This window comes from Bubalus kerabau, chromosome X (assembly GCF_029407905.1).
Source record: "Bubalus kerabau isolate K-KA32 ecotype Philippines breed swamp buffalo chromosome X, PCC_UOA_SB_1v2, whole genome shotgun sequence".
In the NCBI taxonomy this organism is placed as follows: Eukaryota; Metazoa; Chordata; class Mammalia; order Artiodactyla; family Bovidae; genus Bubalus; species Bubalus kerabau.
In genome coordinates this window covers 57,553,077-57,568,635 of record NC_073647.1, presented here as the reverse complement: position 1 = coordinate 57,568,635, position 15,559 = coordinate 57,553,077, and the positions used below count along the sequence as shown (strand labels likewise).

The 15,559-nt window shown below is 36.8% G+C and overlaps 1 protein-coding gene across 12 annotated transcripts in view; it reads right to left on the bottom strand.

Moving 5' to 3' along the window:
• DIAPH2 (diaphanous related formin 2) overlaps positions 1-15,559 on the bottom strand; it is a 981,259-nt gene that overhangs the window by 465,960 nt on the left and 499,740 nt on the right. For all 12 annotated transcript variants that reach the window (XM_055563966.1, XM_055563967.1, XM_055563965.1 and 9 more), the window contains one exon: positions 7,703-7,942. In XM_055563966.1, the coding sequence (XP_055419941.1) occupies positions 7,703-7,942 (240 nt within the window). The remainder of the gene's footprint in view (positions 1-7,702; positions 7,943-15,559) is intronic.

Genomic DNA, 15,559 nt, shown 5'->3' with positions numbered 1-15,559 from the left:
AGGATCATTGCTTTGCAGAATTTTGTTGTTTTCTGTCAAACCTCAACATGAATCAGCCATAGGTATACACATGTCCCCTCCCTCGTGAGCCTCCCTCCCCATCCCACCCTTCTAGGTTTATACAGAGCCCCTGTTATTTTCTTAACTAATGTGACCAACTGGCCCAGTTTCCCTGAGATTGCCCAATTTTTGTAGTGAAAGTCATGAATCTCAAGAAAGCTCTTAGTCCTGGACACACCAAGACGGTTGGTTGTGATACCCAGCTTTATGAAACTCACTGTTACCAACTAAGAAGGGAGTTGTCTGTAAATCAGAAAGAGAACCATATATTAACATCTTGATCTTGAACTTCCAATCTCCAAATCTGTGAGAAAATTAATTTCTGTTGTTTAAGCCACCCAGCCTGCAGTATTCTCCTATGACAGCATGAACCAACTAATACATCAACCAAAGTATAATATTTCACTTCTCCAAGGGTCAGTTTTCTTATCTGAAGAATGAAGAGGCTAGACTGACTAGATATGTTCTGATGTGAAGGTTCCAAATTTAGAGATAATCCACATAATTTCAATTAAAATTATTAGATACTATATAATTTTTAGAGTACTTACATATAACTTTTTTCTTAGATCTTTTATAGATTTTCTTTAGAATTACAAATTTCTTAATTTTGTTTCCACAGACAGCAGTCATTTTCCTTACAAATCACATGTTCTAGTATGTTATATTTCAGACTGAAACTGAACCTAATTCACTCTCTCTCTTACAACTTCTATGGGGGAGACAGATGCTTTATTTTGTATCCTTGGTGAGATAGCTATGTGATAGCCTCTAGGAAATAAGACCATTATGTTACAAAACTTTATATAAATGGTGACTCTTAGGAAAAAAGTAGCACAATTACATTATTCTATTAACCCTCTAAATCAAAGTTAGATATCTAAAATTTTCTCCACAGTAAAACCAAATGTTTTCTTCGGGTTGTTTACATCTGTACAAAAATATATCAACATACCATATCATAATTTGTTATGTCTCTCTATCCAGCTAGAATGACTAGAAAGTCATAGTATACGTGAAGGAGATATTAAGGCAGAAAAACAAAGGTTTTGGCCTTCACATTTTATAAAATGGGTGTGAGTGATTTTCAAAAAAAGTTTTGGAGGCAAGATACTGAAGCTAGTATACAAATTACTCAAAATCTTCTCACAACCTACCTATCAATGCTATTTGTTTCCAACATACACCCAGTATTCCAGGCACTGTAGTTTTTAATTCATCTTCAAACGTATCATGAATTACTCCTAGTCATATATCATCATTAAAAAGTACTACTACCATTTTTTAACACAGTAATTTTTCAAAGTACAGTGACAAAGATAATTTTATTTGACTCTGAAAATAATCCTATGACAATAAACACGGGTCATTGTATTTCTTCATTTATAGATGAGGAAACAGGTTTGGAGAGAGTAAATGAGTTGGCCATGAAACTATGGCTAGTGATGGGCAAAACAGAAGCTAATATGCAAGTTCTAAGCCCAGTGTTCTCCCATCTTATAAGGTTATGGCTTCTTCTTCCATTCATATAACTTAATTAGATCTATCCTTCAAGATTCTTCTGTTCTAATTTATCAGTACCACTCTCATCTTCACCTCTAGCACCAAAAATTCCTCCCTCCCCTGAAGTTTTGCTAAGCTCAAAATAATCTCAAATGCTATTACTTTTTATATTCATTGACAGAAGTATATTGCAACATTACATAGTACTCTTATGTATATGCATAGTACTCTGTATGTATATTTCCAGCCTACTCAACTGTATGACAAGCTCGAGCTTTCTGTGTATCTTCTGAAATGTATGTATCCCCCTGGGATACCAACCATCTGTTTTGTTTGCCTTTGTTTGGACCTGGCTTTTATCGCTTCATTGGTCTCTAACTTCCGGTATCCTTTTCCTTGGTAATAGACTCCTTTAAGGCATGACCAATCATGCCTTCACTTGGACAAGGGATATTCCTTTTCCTTTTTATTTTTGGTAACCATTATTTATTTACACAGACCTTCTTTTGTACTTTTTGATAATAGCTATCAATTTTAAACATGTAATCAGTGTACATTCCAAAATGCATACTAGAAAATGCAAGTATACAGGAAAAATAAAACTAACAAGGGATATATAGAAACTGAAGATGTTTTCCTTTAATTATCACTGAAATTCCCTATTCATGACTGCTACATAACTAAACTCTTATTTCTCTTCATACTTCCTTGAAACGGCTTCTTTTTCTTTTCTGAGATCTTAATTTTTTTTCCATTTCTAAAAAATTCTTAATTGGAGGATGATTGCTTTACAATGTTGTGTTAGTTTCTACAATACAACAATGTGAATCAGCCATGCATGCTTGGTAAGTCACTTCAGTTGTGTCTCACTCATTGCGACTCTATGGATGGTAGCCTGCCAGGCTCCTCTGTCCAAGGCATTGTCCAGGCAAGAATACCGGAGTGGGTTGCCAGGTCCTCCTCCAAGGGACCTTCCCAACCGAAGGACGGAACTACGGTCTCTACTGTGTTCTGCATTGGTAGGGAGGTTCTTTACCACTAGCACCACCTGGGAAACCCCAGGTATGCATATATCACTTCCCTCTGGAGCCTCCCTCCCATGTACCTCATATCCCATCCCTCTAGGTCATCAAAAAGTACCAAGTTGAGCTCCCTGTGTTATACAGCTGTTTCCCACTAGCCATCTATTTTACATATGGTACTGTACATATGTCAGTGCTACTCTCTCAATTAGTCCCACCCTCTCCTTCCCTGGCTGTGTCCACAAGTTTCTACACCAGGCCAATTGGCCCGTCTTTCTAATTAGAATTTGAATTAAACACAAGGAAAGAAGGAATAAAATGGTTACAACTAATACACCCTAGAGGCAACTTTCTGCAAAGATTTTCCATTCATTCCTGCTTTCAGCATTCTCAAAGCTGCCATAATTGGTGCCATAATTTTAACGGACAAGTTCTTTAGGCTTTCCTCACTTTCTGGTTGAGCTCCTCTCTATAAATTCCATTTTTTGCTTAAATTAGGCACAGTCACTTTCTGTTGCTTGTAAGTCAGTCACTTCAGTCGCTCAGTCGTGTCCAACTCATTGTGACCCCATGGACTGCAGCACACTAGGCTTCCCTGTCCAGAGCCAACTCCCAGAGTTTACTCAAACTTATGTTCATTGAGTCGGTGATGCCATCCAACTTTCTCATCCTCTGGTGTCCCCTTCTCCTCCTGGATTCCATCTTTTCCAACATCAGGGTCTTTTCCAATGAGTCAGTTCTTCACATCAGGTGGCCAAAGTATTGGAATTACAGCTTCAGTATCAGTCCTTCCAATGAATATTCAGGACTGATTTCCTTTAGGATGGACTAGTTGGATCTCCTTGCAGTCCAAGGGACTCTCAAGTCTTCTCCAACACCACAGTTCAAAAGCATCAATTCTTCTGCGCTCAGTCTTCTTTATAGTGCAACTCTCACATCCATACAATGAATATTGGAAAAACCATAGCTTTGACTAGACGGACTTTTGCTGCCAAAGTAATAATATCTCTGCTTTTTAATATACGGTCTATGTTAGTCATAGCTTTTCTTCCAAGGAGCAAGTGTCGTTTAATTTCACGGGTGCAGTCACCATCTGCAGTAATTTCGGAGCCCAAAAAATAAAGTCTCTCACTGTTTCTATTATTTCCCCATCTATTTGCCATGAAGTGATGGGACCAGATGCCATGATCTTAGTTTTCTGAATGTTGAGTTGTAAGCCAACTTTTTCACTCTCCTCTTTTACCTTGCAAAGCACATTCCTTATCTGATATACCCACAAAGTGCAGTGTCTAGGGAGAGCTAAGTATTTTTAAATGTTTTGTTCTTATGTAGATTATATGCTATTATACACTGAAAACAAAAATAACAAATGACCCTGAAGCACAACATTACTATTGGTTAGAATTTTAATAATCAATAGGTTGATGAAGGTGAAAGTGGAGAGTGAAAAAGTTGGCTTAAAGCTCAACATTCAGAAAACGAAGATCATGGCATCCGGACCCACCACTTCATGGCAAATAGATGGGGAAAACAGCGGAAACAGTGTCAGACTTTATTTTTCTGGGCTCCAAAATCACTGCAGATGGTGACTGCAGCCATGAAATTAAAAGACGCTTACTCCTTGGAAGGAAAGTTATGACCAACCTAGATAGCATGTTCAAAAGCAGAGACATTACTTTGCCAACAAAGGTCCATCTAGTCAAGGCTATGGTTTTTCCTGTGGTCATGTATGGAGGTGAGAGTTGGACTGTGAAGAAGGCTGAGCGCCTAAGAGTTGATGCTTTTGAACTGTGGTGTTGGAGAAGACTCTTGAGAGTCCCTTGGACTGCAAGGAGATCCAACCAGTCCATTCTGAAGGAGATCAGCCCTGGGATTTCTTTGGAAGGAATGATGCTAAAGCTGAAACTCCAGTACTTTGGCCACCTCATGCGAAGAGTAGACTCATTGGAAAAGACTCTGATGCTGGGAGGGATTGGAGGCAGGAGGAGAAGGGGATGACAGAGGATGAGATGGCTGGATGGCATCACTGACTCGATGGACGTGAGTCTCAGTGAACTCCGGGAGTTGGTGATGGACAGGGAGGCCTGGCGTGCTGTGATTCATGGGGTCGCAAAGAGTCGGACATGACTGAGCGACTGATCTGATCTGATCTGAAGCAGAGACCAAGCTAACATTGGAAATTCATCTGCATAGAAATGATTTGTATTACAGTTCATCACCCTACATTGGTGACTCACAGTGATAACACACTACTGCAAATTAGCAAAGCATTTTGTGATGAGGGTAGTACTTATTGTGACCATCTGAATTTTTAATATCATTTTACTATAAGAAATATCTGATAAATTTAACTGCTTATGACATGGCTCCTTTTTAACACTGTGAATATTTTAACATAATCTATAGGTTCTTATGAAAAGTAGATTACAGTTTTAAATTCACCAAGAAAGGAAATAATCATTAGAATAATTTATGTAGGCAAGTGATATCATTTTATTTTTTTCCCAGTTTTAATTTTATTTTATTTTTAAACTTTACAAAATTGTATTAGTTTTGCCAAATACCCAGCAAAGAAAGTCCCCTCTGCTATTTTTATTAAGAAAAAAAAATGTTAAGAAAAATCAACCAAGTGATCTTTTATAATATAACTGGAATTTAACGGCTGCTGCTACTAAGTCACTTCAGTCGTGTCCAACTCTGTGTGACCCCATAGACAGCAGCCCACCAGGCTCCCCCGTCCCTGGGATTCTCCAGGCAAGAACACTGGAGTGGGTTGCCATTTCCTTCTCCAATGCATGAAAGTGAAAAGTTAAAGGGAAGTCGCTCAGTCGTGTCCGACTCGTAGCGACCCCATGGACTGCAGCCCACCAGGCTCCTCCGTTAATGGGATTTTCCAGGCAAATTCTAGCCAATCATACATCAGCAGTTAACTCAATTTACAACAGATTATAAATTTAAGCTAACTATTTCTACATACTTCAGTAAATTTCTCTCATTTTAGACATCTATATCTACTTAGAATCCTCTGCATTTCAGGAACATTTTTTTAATCCTAGATATTGTGGGAATATCACACATGTATATATTTCTCTTTCTTAATGACAAGTATTCCCCTGAACATAAAAATCCTACTGAAAAGTGGGAGAAGGCAAAAGATTTTTAAACATTCACTTCTTTCTCTTTTAGAACATCTATTACTACATGGTAGTATTTCCCACAAGAATATTTTTTATTTTATTTGAAGTTGGCAAAAATCTTTGTGCTGAATCCTTTAGGCATACTTCTAGTGATAGATGTCAGACCAGCGCTGTGTGGAAGAACTTTTATTTGACAGGAAGATGACAGGAAGAAGCCTCTATCCAAAATATAAGATGCAACTGTACAATCCTTCTGTGAGATTAATGGAATCTTTTGTTCCTATGTATAAATGACTTATTTATTATTGCCTCAATAAAATCAGTTCACATTATTAATTTGAATAGCATGAAATTAAGACACTTAAAAAGGTACATATTTATTCAAATTAGGACAGTTTATTTTAAATGTCTTCTTTATATGAATTAAATGTGAAACAGATTAACAATACCAATTTCCAATGATATTTTAAATTATGTTTTGGTAATCACCAACTAAGAACACTTTAAGATTCATTCACTGTGCCTACAGTATATACTCTAAACAGCTAACATCTTGATAAGAGATGCTTGTACTAGTTTAGAGTATATGATGTGGAATAAAATGAAAAGGCTTATTTAGTTTTACCCTTCAAATCAGGGTGTGGGGTATTCTAATTTATTACAAGCACTGCTTTATTCTTGTTGGCATTATCACATAATTTCACATGTCTCCTCATATCACAAGAAGAGGGACTAAAACTGTTTGTTTTTAACAAAAATCTAACCTTCCAGAACATCTTCCCTATCTTCCCATCTTTCCCTATGCCTCTCAAAAATAAATCAGGAGTAAACAATACAATTTCATTATGCATCTTCTTATCTACAAATGTTATTCTTTATGTCTATCTGGGAGAGAACAACCAGGAGCAAATCATTTTTGATACATATTAAAATGCTAGCACATTTATATGTATTGCACATCTATTTAATGCATAAATAGAAAAGAAATTTATACCCATTCCTAGATAGATAATATACTTCAAGAACTAACCAAAGTTTTGTAATGTTTTCAGATGTAAAGGAAAAAAAAAAGTGAAACAATGGTGAGATGTCAAAGTCTGATTGCTTGTTTTCAGATTTATTTGTCTCTAGCTTTCTTACAGGCCTTCCCCTCAGAGTCTGTTCAGTTTTCTTTGTGTAACAGACAGGTTTTTCCCTTGAATATGGTGGTTTGCCCTAACCTAGAAATGGACCTATATCATCACTTGTCCGTTTCTTTGTTTACCTTTCATAAGACTTAAAACCTCGAGAACAATATCATGAAATGGTTTAATCAAAACAATAAGAGTATTATCACTTGTTTTTTTTAAAACTTTTAGTTAATGCACTAGATTCTTAGTATAAGTTTATTAACACAACACTTTCAACAAAAAAGAGTATTATTTTCTTAGAGGAGAATAAGCAAAGCATATTCAGAAAGAAATACTTGGCTATTACCTCACTGAACTTAGCTCCTCAAATACTTTCTGGAGTCACAAAATAAGTTTGACGGGATTAATATACAACGCTGCATCTAGTTTATAAAAGCCATTTTTTTGGGTCAAAAAACTCCAGAAAGATTTGATCAGCAAGAGCTGAACAGTATACTATAGAAAAATTTGCAGTCTTTGAGATTTTATTACAGTAAGGTTTTTAAAAATCATTTATCTGTTTTAAAGATGACTTCACTCAGTCATGTCTGACTCTCTGTAATCCCATGGACTGTAGCCTGCCAGGCTCCTCTGTCCATGGAATTCTACAAGCCAGAAAACTGGAGTGTGTGGCCGTTCCCTTAGCCAGGGCATCTTCCCAATTCAGAGATTGAACCCAGCTCTCACATGCCATAAAATTCATCCTTTTAAAGCATAATTTTTTGGTTTACACACTATTGGTGTTTAAAGTGACTTCTCTGTCATAGGTGAGATTATTGTTGTAAATTGGCATTATAAGATGTTCTCTTACCTTACATAGAAAGTTGATCTTAAAACCCAAAGACTGGGCATTTCTTGAGCCTGAGTTCATGTAGTTTCCAACCAAAAGAACTAACTCTAAAAGTCTGTTAAAACTTTCACTTTTCTTCAGTTCTTCACAGGCCAGAGTTACTGCTATGATGCTTGGCTTGATGTTGTTTACATGTTCTTCAAATGTGAGCTTGAAAAGAATGCTATTGAGACGAGGCCGCAACATTTTCACTGAGCTCATCTGTAAGATAAGGAATGCTGTATAAGACTATATATATATATATATTCATATATATTCATATACATACATATATATATAAAGCCCATTATTTTTCTATCTAGTGGGGATCATTTTATAGATGATACTATAAAATTTTGAATAAAATGAATTTTCTCTGGGTTTTAACAGTTGTATTTCTTTCTCCAGAACACTTTAACAAATATTATTCTATTTTAGGCATTTCAAAAGAGTATCCTTTTCAAAAGTTAAAAAAATAGCTGTTAGCTTTCAAAGAATAACTGAAATCATCCTTATAGCATTAAGAAAATATTATTGAAGCTAGCCAGCTGCTATATGTTAACTGCATAATCATTAGTCATCAATAACATTTAAAGTTCTAAAAATCTATCTCTGAGGTGAACTATGAAAATGCACAAATATAACATTGAGTTGAATGAACAGCTGGGCCACATATAAAAAAACATATATGATGACAGATAATATAAGTGGAACCACATTTCTAAAAAAAAATGTGGCTTCACTATTACTTATTTCTATGCTGTTTGAAACCAGAAGACTAGCTCTGATTGAGCACCTAATAATTTTAAACCTATGATCTATATTAATAAAATATATTAAATATTTATATATGCTCTAAAGAATTTCACCCACTTGACAGAATGTTGATGTTAAATAAGTTATGGTAAAATTACATGAACTTACTTTTAGGTACATTATTCAATAATTCTATATTGGTTTTCTTCAAAATAGTTCAAGTTTTTACTTGTTTTACTTGTTTCATAGTCTGGGTCCACATTCTCTATTCCCTTTGGTATAGTTCCTATGATAATTTCTTTTACTCTTTAATTTCCCATAACTCCAGGTCATTTAACTAGTTTTCATTCACCAAATTAATTCTGGGAGAGAGGTGGGTAGAGGGTCGACACATAAGAACATACATAAGCACACACACAATGAAATTATTAACAATCCTAATTATTTTATTTTTTACATATAGCTTAGCTTTTTTAAATACAAATGCCAGTCACAGAGTAGGCAGGGGATAATTGTAGACAACATGAAAATAATTTGATAACATAAATAAGAGTCCTTAGTTTAAGGACTCTTAAACTAAGAGTTCTTAAGGGGACAAAATACCCCTCAAAAGCAGCAAAATGAGATGTAAAATAGACCCTATCTGCTCTAATACAAAAGTAAAGCATAATCTATTATTTTTCCTCTTTGAAATAAATTTTGTCATTAACCATGGGTGTCTCCCTCTCCAAAAATTAACCTTTGCTGTCTGCTAATCCTCCTATATGCATTCATACTTGTCACAGGCAGATATATAAAAGTATACTGGGAATATCCCTGTTACTATGTCTGAAATGTAGGTCATATCACTCATCAATAGCTTAGCAAAAACACAATCAGGGGAATATTCAAAGCATCCTACTGTTTTTTTCAGTACTCGCGTGGCAAGTATAAGACACACCATCTACTCACAAAAAGTGTTCAATATAGCCTAAAACTCATAACACAATCACATGATAACTACAGCTAACAATAAAACTAGCCCATGATTATAAATGGGTAAACAGAAATTAAGTGCTGGAGATGTTCACTGAAATAAGACAAAACTTTAAACTCTATGACTACAACATTTAACAAAGGCTTCACAGTAGAGGGGATACAAATGGTTAAATAATTAAAAATTAAGAAAGTACAGAGAAAGAGAGAGAAAGTGAGTGAGTAAGCAAAAACAATTAGGGACCAAAAAGAAGTTGTAGAGAGAAGGAATGAAGTGACAAAAGATTTATAGTTTAGGAATATATGAGGTATATACCTAGGGGCAAAATTTGCATCAAAGTCCCTTTAGAGTCCATGAAAGAGATGGGAATACCAGACCACCTGACCTGCCTCTTGAGAAATCTGTATGCAGGTCAGGAAGCAATAGCCAGAACTGGACATGGAACAACAGATTGGTTCCAAATAGGAAAAGGAGTATGTCAAGACGGTATATTGTCACCCTGCTTATTTAACTTATATGCAGAGTACATCATGAGAAACGCTGGACTGGAAGAAACACAAGCTGGAATCAAGATTGCCGGGAGAAATATCAATAACCTCAGATATGCAGATGACACCACCCTTATGGCAGAAAGTGAAGAGGAACTCAAAAGCCTCTTGATGAAAGTGAAAGTGGAGAGTGAAAAAGTTGGCTTAAAGCTCAACATTCAGAAAACCAAGATCATGGCATCCGGTCCATCACTTCATGGGAAATAGATGGGGAAACAGTGGAAACAGTGTCAGACTTTATTTTTTTGGGCTCCAAAATCACTGCAGATGGTGACTGCAGCCATGAACTTAAAAGACGTTTACTCCTTGGAAGAAAAGTTATGACCAACCTAGATAGCATATTGAAAAGCAGAGACAGTACTTTGCCAACAAAGGTCCGACTAGTCAAGGCTATGGTTTTTCCTGTGGTCGTGTATGGATGTGAGAATTGGACTGTGAAGAAGGCTGAGCGCTGAAGAATTGATGCTTTTGAACTGTTGTGTTGGAGAAGACTCTTGAGAGTCCCTTGGACTGCAAGGAGATCCAACCAGTCCATTCTGAAGGAGATCAGCCCTGGGGTTTCTTTGGAAGGAATGATGCTAAAGCTGAAACTCCAGTACTTTGGCCACCTCATGCGAAGAGTTGACTCATTGGAAAAGACTCTGATGCTGGGAGGGATTGGGGGCAGGAGGAGAAGGGGACGACAGAGGATGAGATGGCTGGATGGCATCACTGACTTGATGGACGTGAGTCTGAGTGAACTCCGGGAGTTGGTGATGGACAGGGAGGCCTGGCGTGCTACAATTCATGGGGTCACAAAGAGTCGGACCTGACTAAGCGACTGAACTGAACTGAACTGAACTGAAATGCCATAAAAATTGGAAGCTAACCACATTAAAGTCTCCATGAATGAACAAATCTAATCTCCCACATGTAAATTTGTGTGGGAATCTATCCAAGGTTCTATGTCTTTTTCTGCCTTCATTTATGCCCCTATCACTGTTTCCAAATCCTTTCCCACTTAATTTTTCCTTTCTTTTTATTGTTACCTGGCTATCATTAGCACAGAAGCATGTTTTTTATCATTTTATTAATATATGTTTAAGAAGTAGGAATTTTTCAGTCTCCGTGATGGTTAAAAAAACCACAGAACTATTTGGACCAGGTGCTAGTCACCATATACCTCCTTTCTGGCTATGCTCTGTAAGACCTGTAGGAACCCTGAACACCAGGGTGGCTTTGGTCTGAGATCCACAAGGAATTTAAAGCCTAAGCTTTACATAGATATTTTTAGTCTTGCTTCAGTTCTAATACCATTTGTTTTAATTCATATCTGTGTTGCATTCATATCTGTTTCTGGGCTTTGTATGTCAATGCTTGGTTTACTGTTTCTGGGCTTTGTATTTCAATGTTTGGTCTACAAACCCAAAACAGCATGGATTTGATTTTTTTTTCCAATACCACCCCCAAACAAAATAATGTGACCAAAAGTACTTTAATAGTTAGAGTAACAATAACAGCAATTAACATTGAGTACTCTGTGCCAGACATTATTCTATAAATCTGTTATATACATATATGTGGATTTGATTCTCAAAACCACCCTAGGAAATGGTTATTCACATTGTGTGTTAGTCGTTTGCTGCTGCTGCTGCTAAGTCGCTTCAGTCGTGTCCGACTCCGTGTGACCCCATAGATGGCAGCCCACCAGGCTCCTCCGTCCCTGGGATTCTCCAGGCAAGAACACTGGAGTGGGTTGCCATTTCCTTCTTCAATGCATGAAAGTGAAACGTGAAAGTGAAGTCACTCAGTCGTGCCCAACTCTTAGGGACCCCATGGACTGAAGCCTACCAGGCTCCTCCGTCCATGGGATTCTCCAGGCAAGAGTACTGGAGTGGGGTGCCATTGCCTTGTTGTTTAGTCATGTCCAATTCTTTGTGACCCTATGCACTGTAGCCCACCAGGTTCCTCTGACCATAGAATTGTCCAGGCAAGAATACTGGAGTGGGGTAACAGTGCCTTCTCCAGCACATCTTCCTGACCTAGGGATTGAACTTGGGTCTCCTGCATTGCAGGTGGATTCTGTACCATCTGAGCCACCAGGGAAACACGTTATATACGTTAGTCTCCTAAAAATGAGGCAAGTGAAGCACAGAAATACTAAATAACTTGTACAGAGTCAAATTGTATGTTGAAGTTCTGAACTCAGGCATTTTGGCTACAGAACTCAGACTCTCAATAACTACACCAGGCCACCTCTTAAGTCATATTGATGAGTGGTATGTATGACTTGTTGAACAAGAGACTAGGGACAGGAATACTGTTAGTTAAGTTTTCAAAAGGTCTTAGAAACAGGTAATGCCCTAGGATGCTGACAGTAGAAAGAGAAAGAAAGCAACATATACAAGAAGAAGAATTAAGGAAGAAGCAAAGGGTCTTAGTAGTAAATGATCAGTTACGGGAGGATAAAGTCAAAGATGGTTCCAAGGCGTTTAGTCTTTTGCGAGGTAGAATACTGTTGGCATTAATGAAGGCAGAAGGAAGTGGCAATTTGGTTTGGCTTACTGTTTGGATCATTTGTTTGTTTAAGAAAATGAGGGTAGATGATTTGCTTCCCTTGATCTGCTACCTATACTCCAGTAAGTAAATCAGGGACTAAGGCATTGGGGGCTGGTAGGGTACAGCTTAGTAGAAAATTCAACCAAATGAGTCAATCTAGACAGTTTTGCAGAGTCTGACTGTGTGAAGCTAATCCACCTAATTTATCTGCTTCAGTTTCCTCATTTTTAATGAAAGGATAAGTCCTGTTAAGCAGTTTTGTTTTGAAAATTAGGGAGGAGCCAAACATATGATCCATATATATTAGTTCTTCCTTTTTTGTCTCTGTCTCTAGAGTTGTGGAAAGGTGAGGCAAACAGTGTGAGATCCACAAATAAAAACTATTAGTTGGACGTTACCAAGACATTTTTATTAGCATTTAAGTGAACTTGGTTCACCATTCTTTCAGACACCAGTGTATTTTACTTCTAACAAAGACACTATTAGATTCCCATTATTAGGACATGGATTAGGACATGACTTAGTGATTAAGCAACAACATTAAGACTCCAAATCTTGAAGTCATGTTGAAATCTCGGAAAACACAATGTAATTTAATACCATTCCCTGCCTATATTTTAACCTGAAGAATTACTTAGAATTGGCTCTTATTTTCAGTTCTCATCATTTAAGGTTAAAATTTACATACTTCAAGGTTGAATCACTAAAACTGACTATTTAAACGTGTTCCCTGAGCCTTCCAGCATTCCCCCCTCCAAATCATCACATGGATAGTAAAATGAACCTCTATAATAGGGAAATAATACTGCTTTCCTGATATTTTGAGTTTAGCTATTGTTATGATATCTGGTAGCATTTGGAAATTCAGTCCTTGAATTTAGGAGATAAGTATCAGAGTTGGCAGATTTTGGAGTTATCAGAATATTGGGGGAGGCAGGTTGTTGATGAGTACATAGAAGAATCAAAGACTGCATCTTGTGTAGCACTGAACACAGGTCCTTGCATATATTAAACATTCAAATATTTGCTGATTGATTTTAAAAGCACTCCTGAGCTGACTATTTTCTGGATCTTCTCCCAAGGAAGACAGGCGGGTTGCCTATTGAACAAAATTAACAACAGATGGTAATATTTTACTGTCCCCAAAATGATGTCTTCAGCTAAGATGTTGAGCCAGAAATCCTAGGGAATTACCTATCTTGACTGCTATTACTGGATACAATCTATCACCAATCAACCTCATTCAGGGAAGAGGTTGTGCATTATAAGAGGATCACATCTGCCCTTTGATCTAGCAAAATATCTTCCTTCATTTACCCACTAAAATAAAATTTAGTGCAGAGTAGGTAATAAATATCATATGTAATTTGAAAGAAAATCTTATAAAATTAGTGAATGAATGGATGTACTCATTAATACAAACATAAAGTCCAATATCAGCAAAGGACAGGATTAGGAAGCAGATGCACAGTGTAAAGAGGCATCACAGTAGGCTAATGTGGGGCAGTAAGAAGGTACCCTACTTCCTATGTAAAGTAATTAGCTACCAAAAGGGTCATCCCAATGATACTTGCCAGGCTCAATAACAGCCTGAATTCAGAGCTCTAAATAACTATTTTGAAAGATAGGTTCAAGAGAATGATCCCCTTAATCCTCAGAGAGGGAAAGAAATCATTCTCTGTATTCTCTAGACTCAGAAGGTAAATTAAGTAGAAGAAATAGGACTTTTGAGTTACATAGATCTGGACTTAAACTATAGTTGTGTTACTTTATAGTTACAATCTAATGCAATTTATTAAATGTTTCTGACACTTTATTCTCCACCAGTAAAATGTATCCCTTAAGTCATTCATACACGTTTCAGTAAGACAAATGAGACCTTATGTGTAAAACTGCTGTCATGATAGCTGACACAATAGAATCATTCTAAAACAATAGCTATTATTGCTATTATTCTCTTTACTCATTCTCTGAAATTACCCCAAGAAGGTAACATGGTCCCTGACTGTTCTCCAAAACCTGAGATGAAGTTTTTCTCATCCATTAAGGGACATGTGTCACTAGGGCTTGATGAAGATTGGCCTTCATTATCTATTGAGCACTTTCTAAATATCATGCAGTGCTCCCTTCAGTCAATTTCAATGCATCATATAAATTTTCCACTAGAAATGTTAGCAGTGAAAACATGTTACTATAAAAATCAAGAGACTTATGGAGGAGGTGAAACTATATAGACTCTCTTAACAGAAGCCACAAAACAGTATGCTTTGATCATACTAATAGAATTTCCTGCAGTCAGAAGTATGAATTTTTATGATCAGAGCAGGGTAGACTGATAGACAATAGCTAAATCACCATTAGAGGATTTGTCTGTGTAAGGGAATGTCTTAGATAACTGAAGCAGAGAAATCATAAGAAGCACTGAGTGACATCCCCAGCCACAGTTACAATTATTAAAAGACTCATGTCTCATAAAGGTACTTGAGTGCACCTAAGTGATATAAGGAAATATAACAAAAACTTGGCTGAAATGTATGTTTGTTTTTCCTTGTAGTCCCTTGCAGCATTTTAGTTGACTGGCATCCTTTGTTTTATAATTCATTCTTTGAAGTGCTGTGGGATGCTGACCAAGGTGTTGTATTATGTAGGGGATTTATTTGTGTTACAAGATACTTGTCTATCAAATCACATCAAGCAGCTATCATGTCTTCAGATGATCTGCACTATATTAAAAAAAAAAAAAAAGTATACTGACAGCTTTAGTGAGAGCAGCCACAAGTTGGTTATTTCCCCAAAGAGTTAGACACAATTTTGTTAATATAATTTGAATTTTATATACTTTACTATCTATGCAGCTGGTGAATATTGATGTTCTGCCGAACTACCATAAGATTCCAGAGAGAAAGAAAAAAGATCCAAGTGTAACAATCATGTGTGAAGGGGGAGGAAGTAGTCCCATGCCACTCCTGAAGTCATGTGTCACTCACTTTTAAGGTGATTTCTATTTTCTTTCATTTTTCA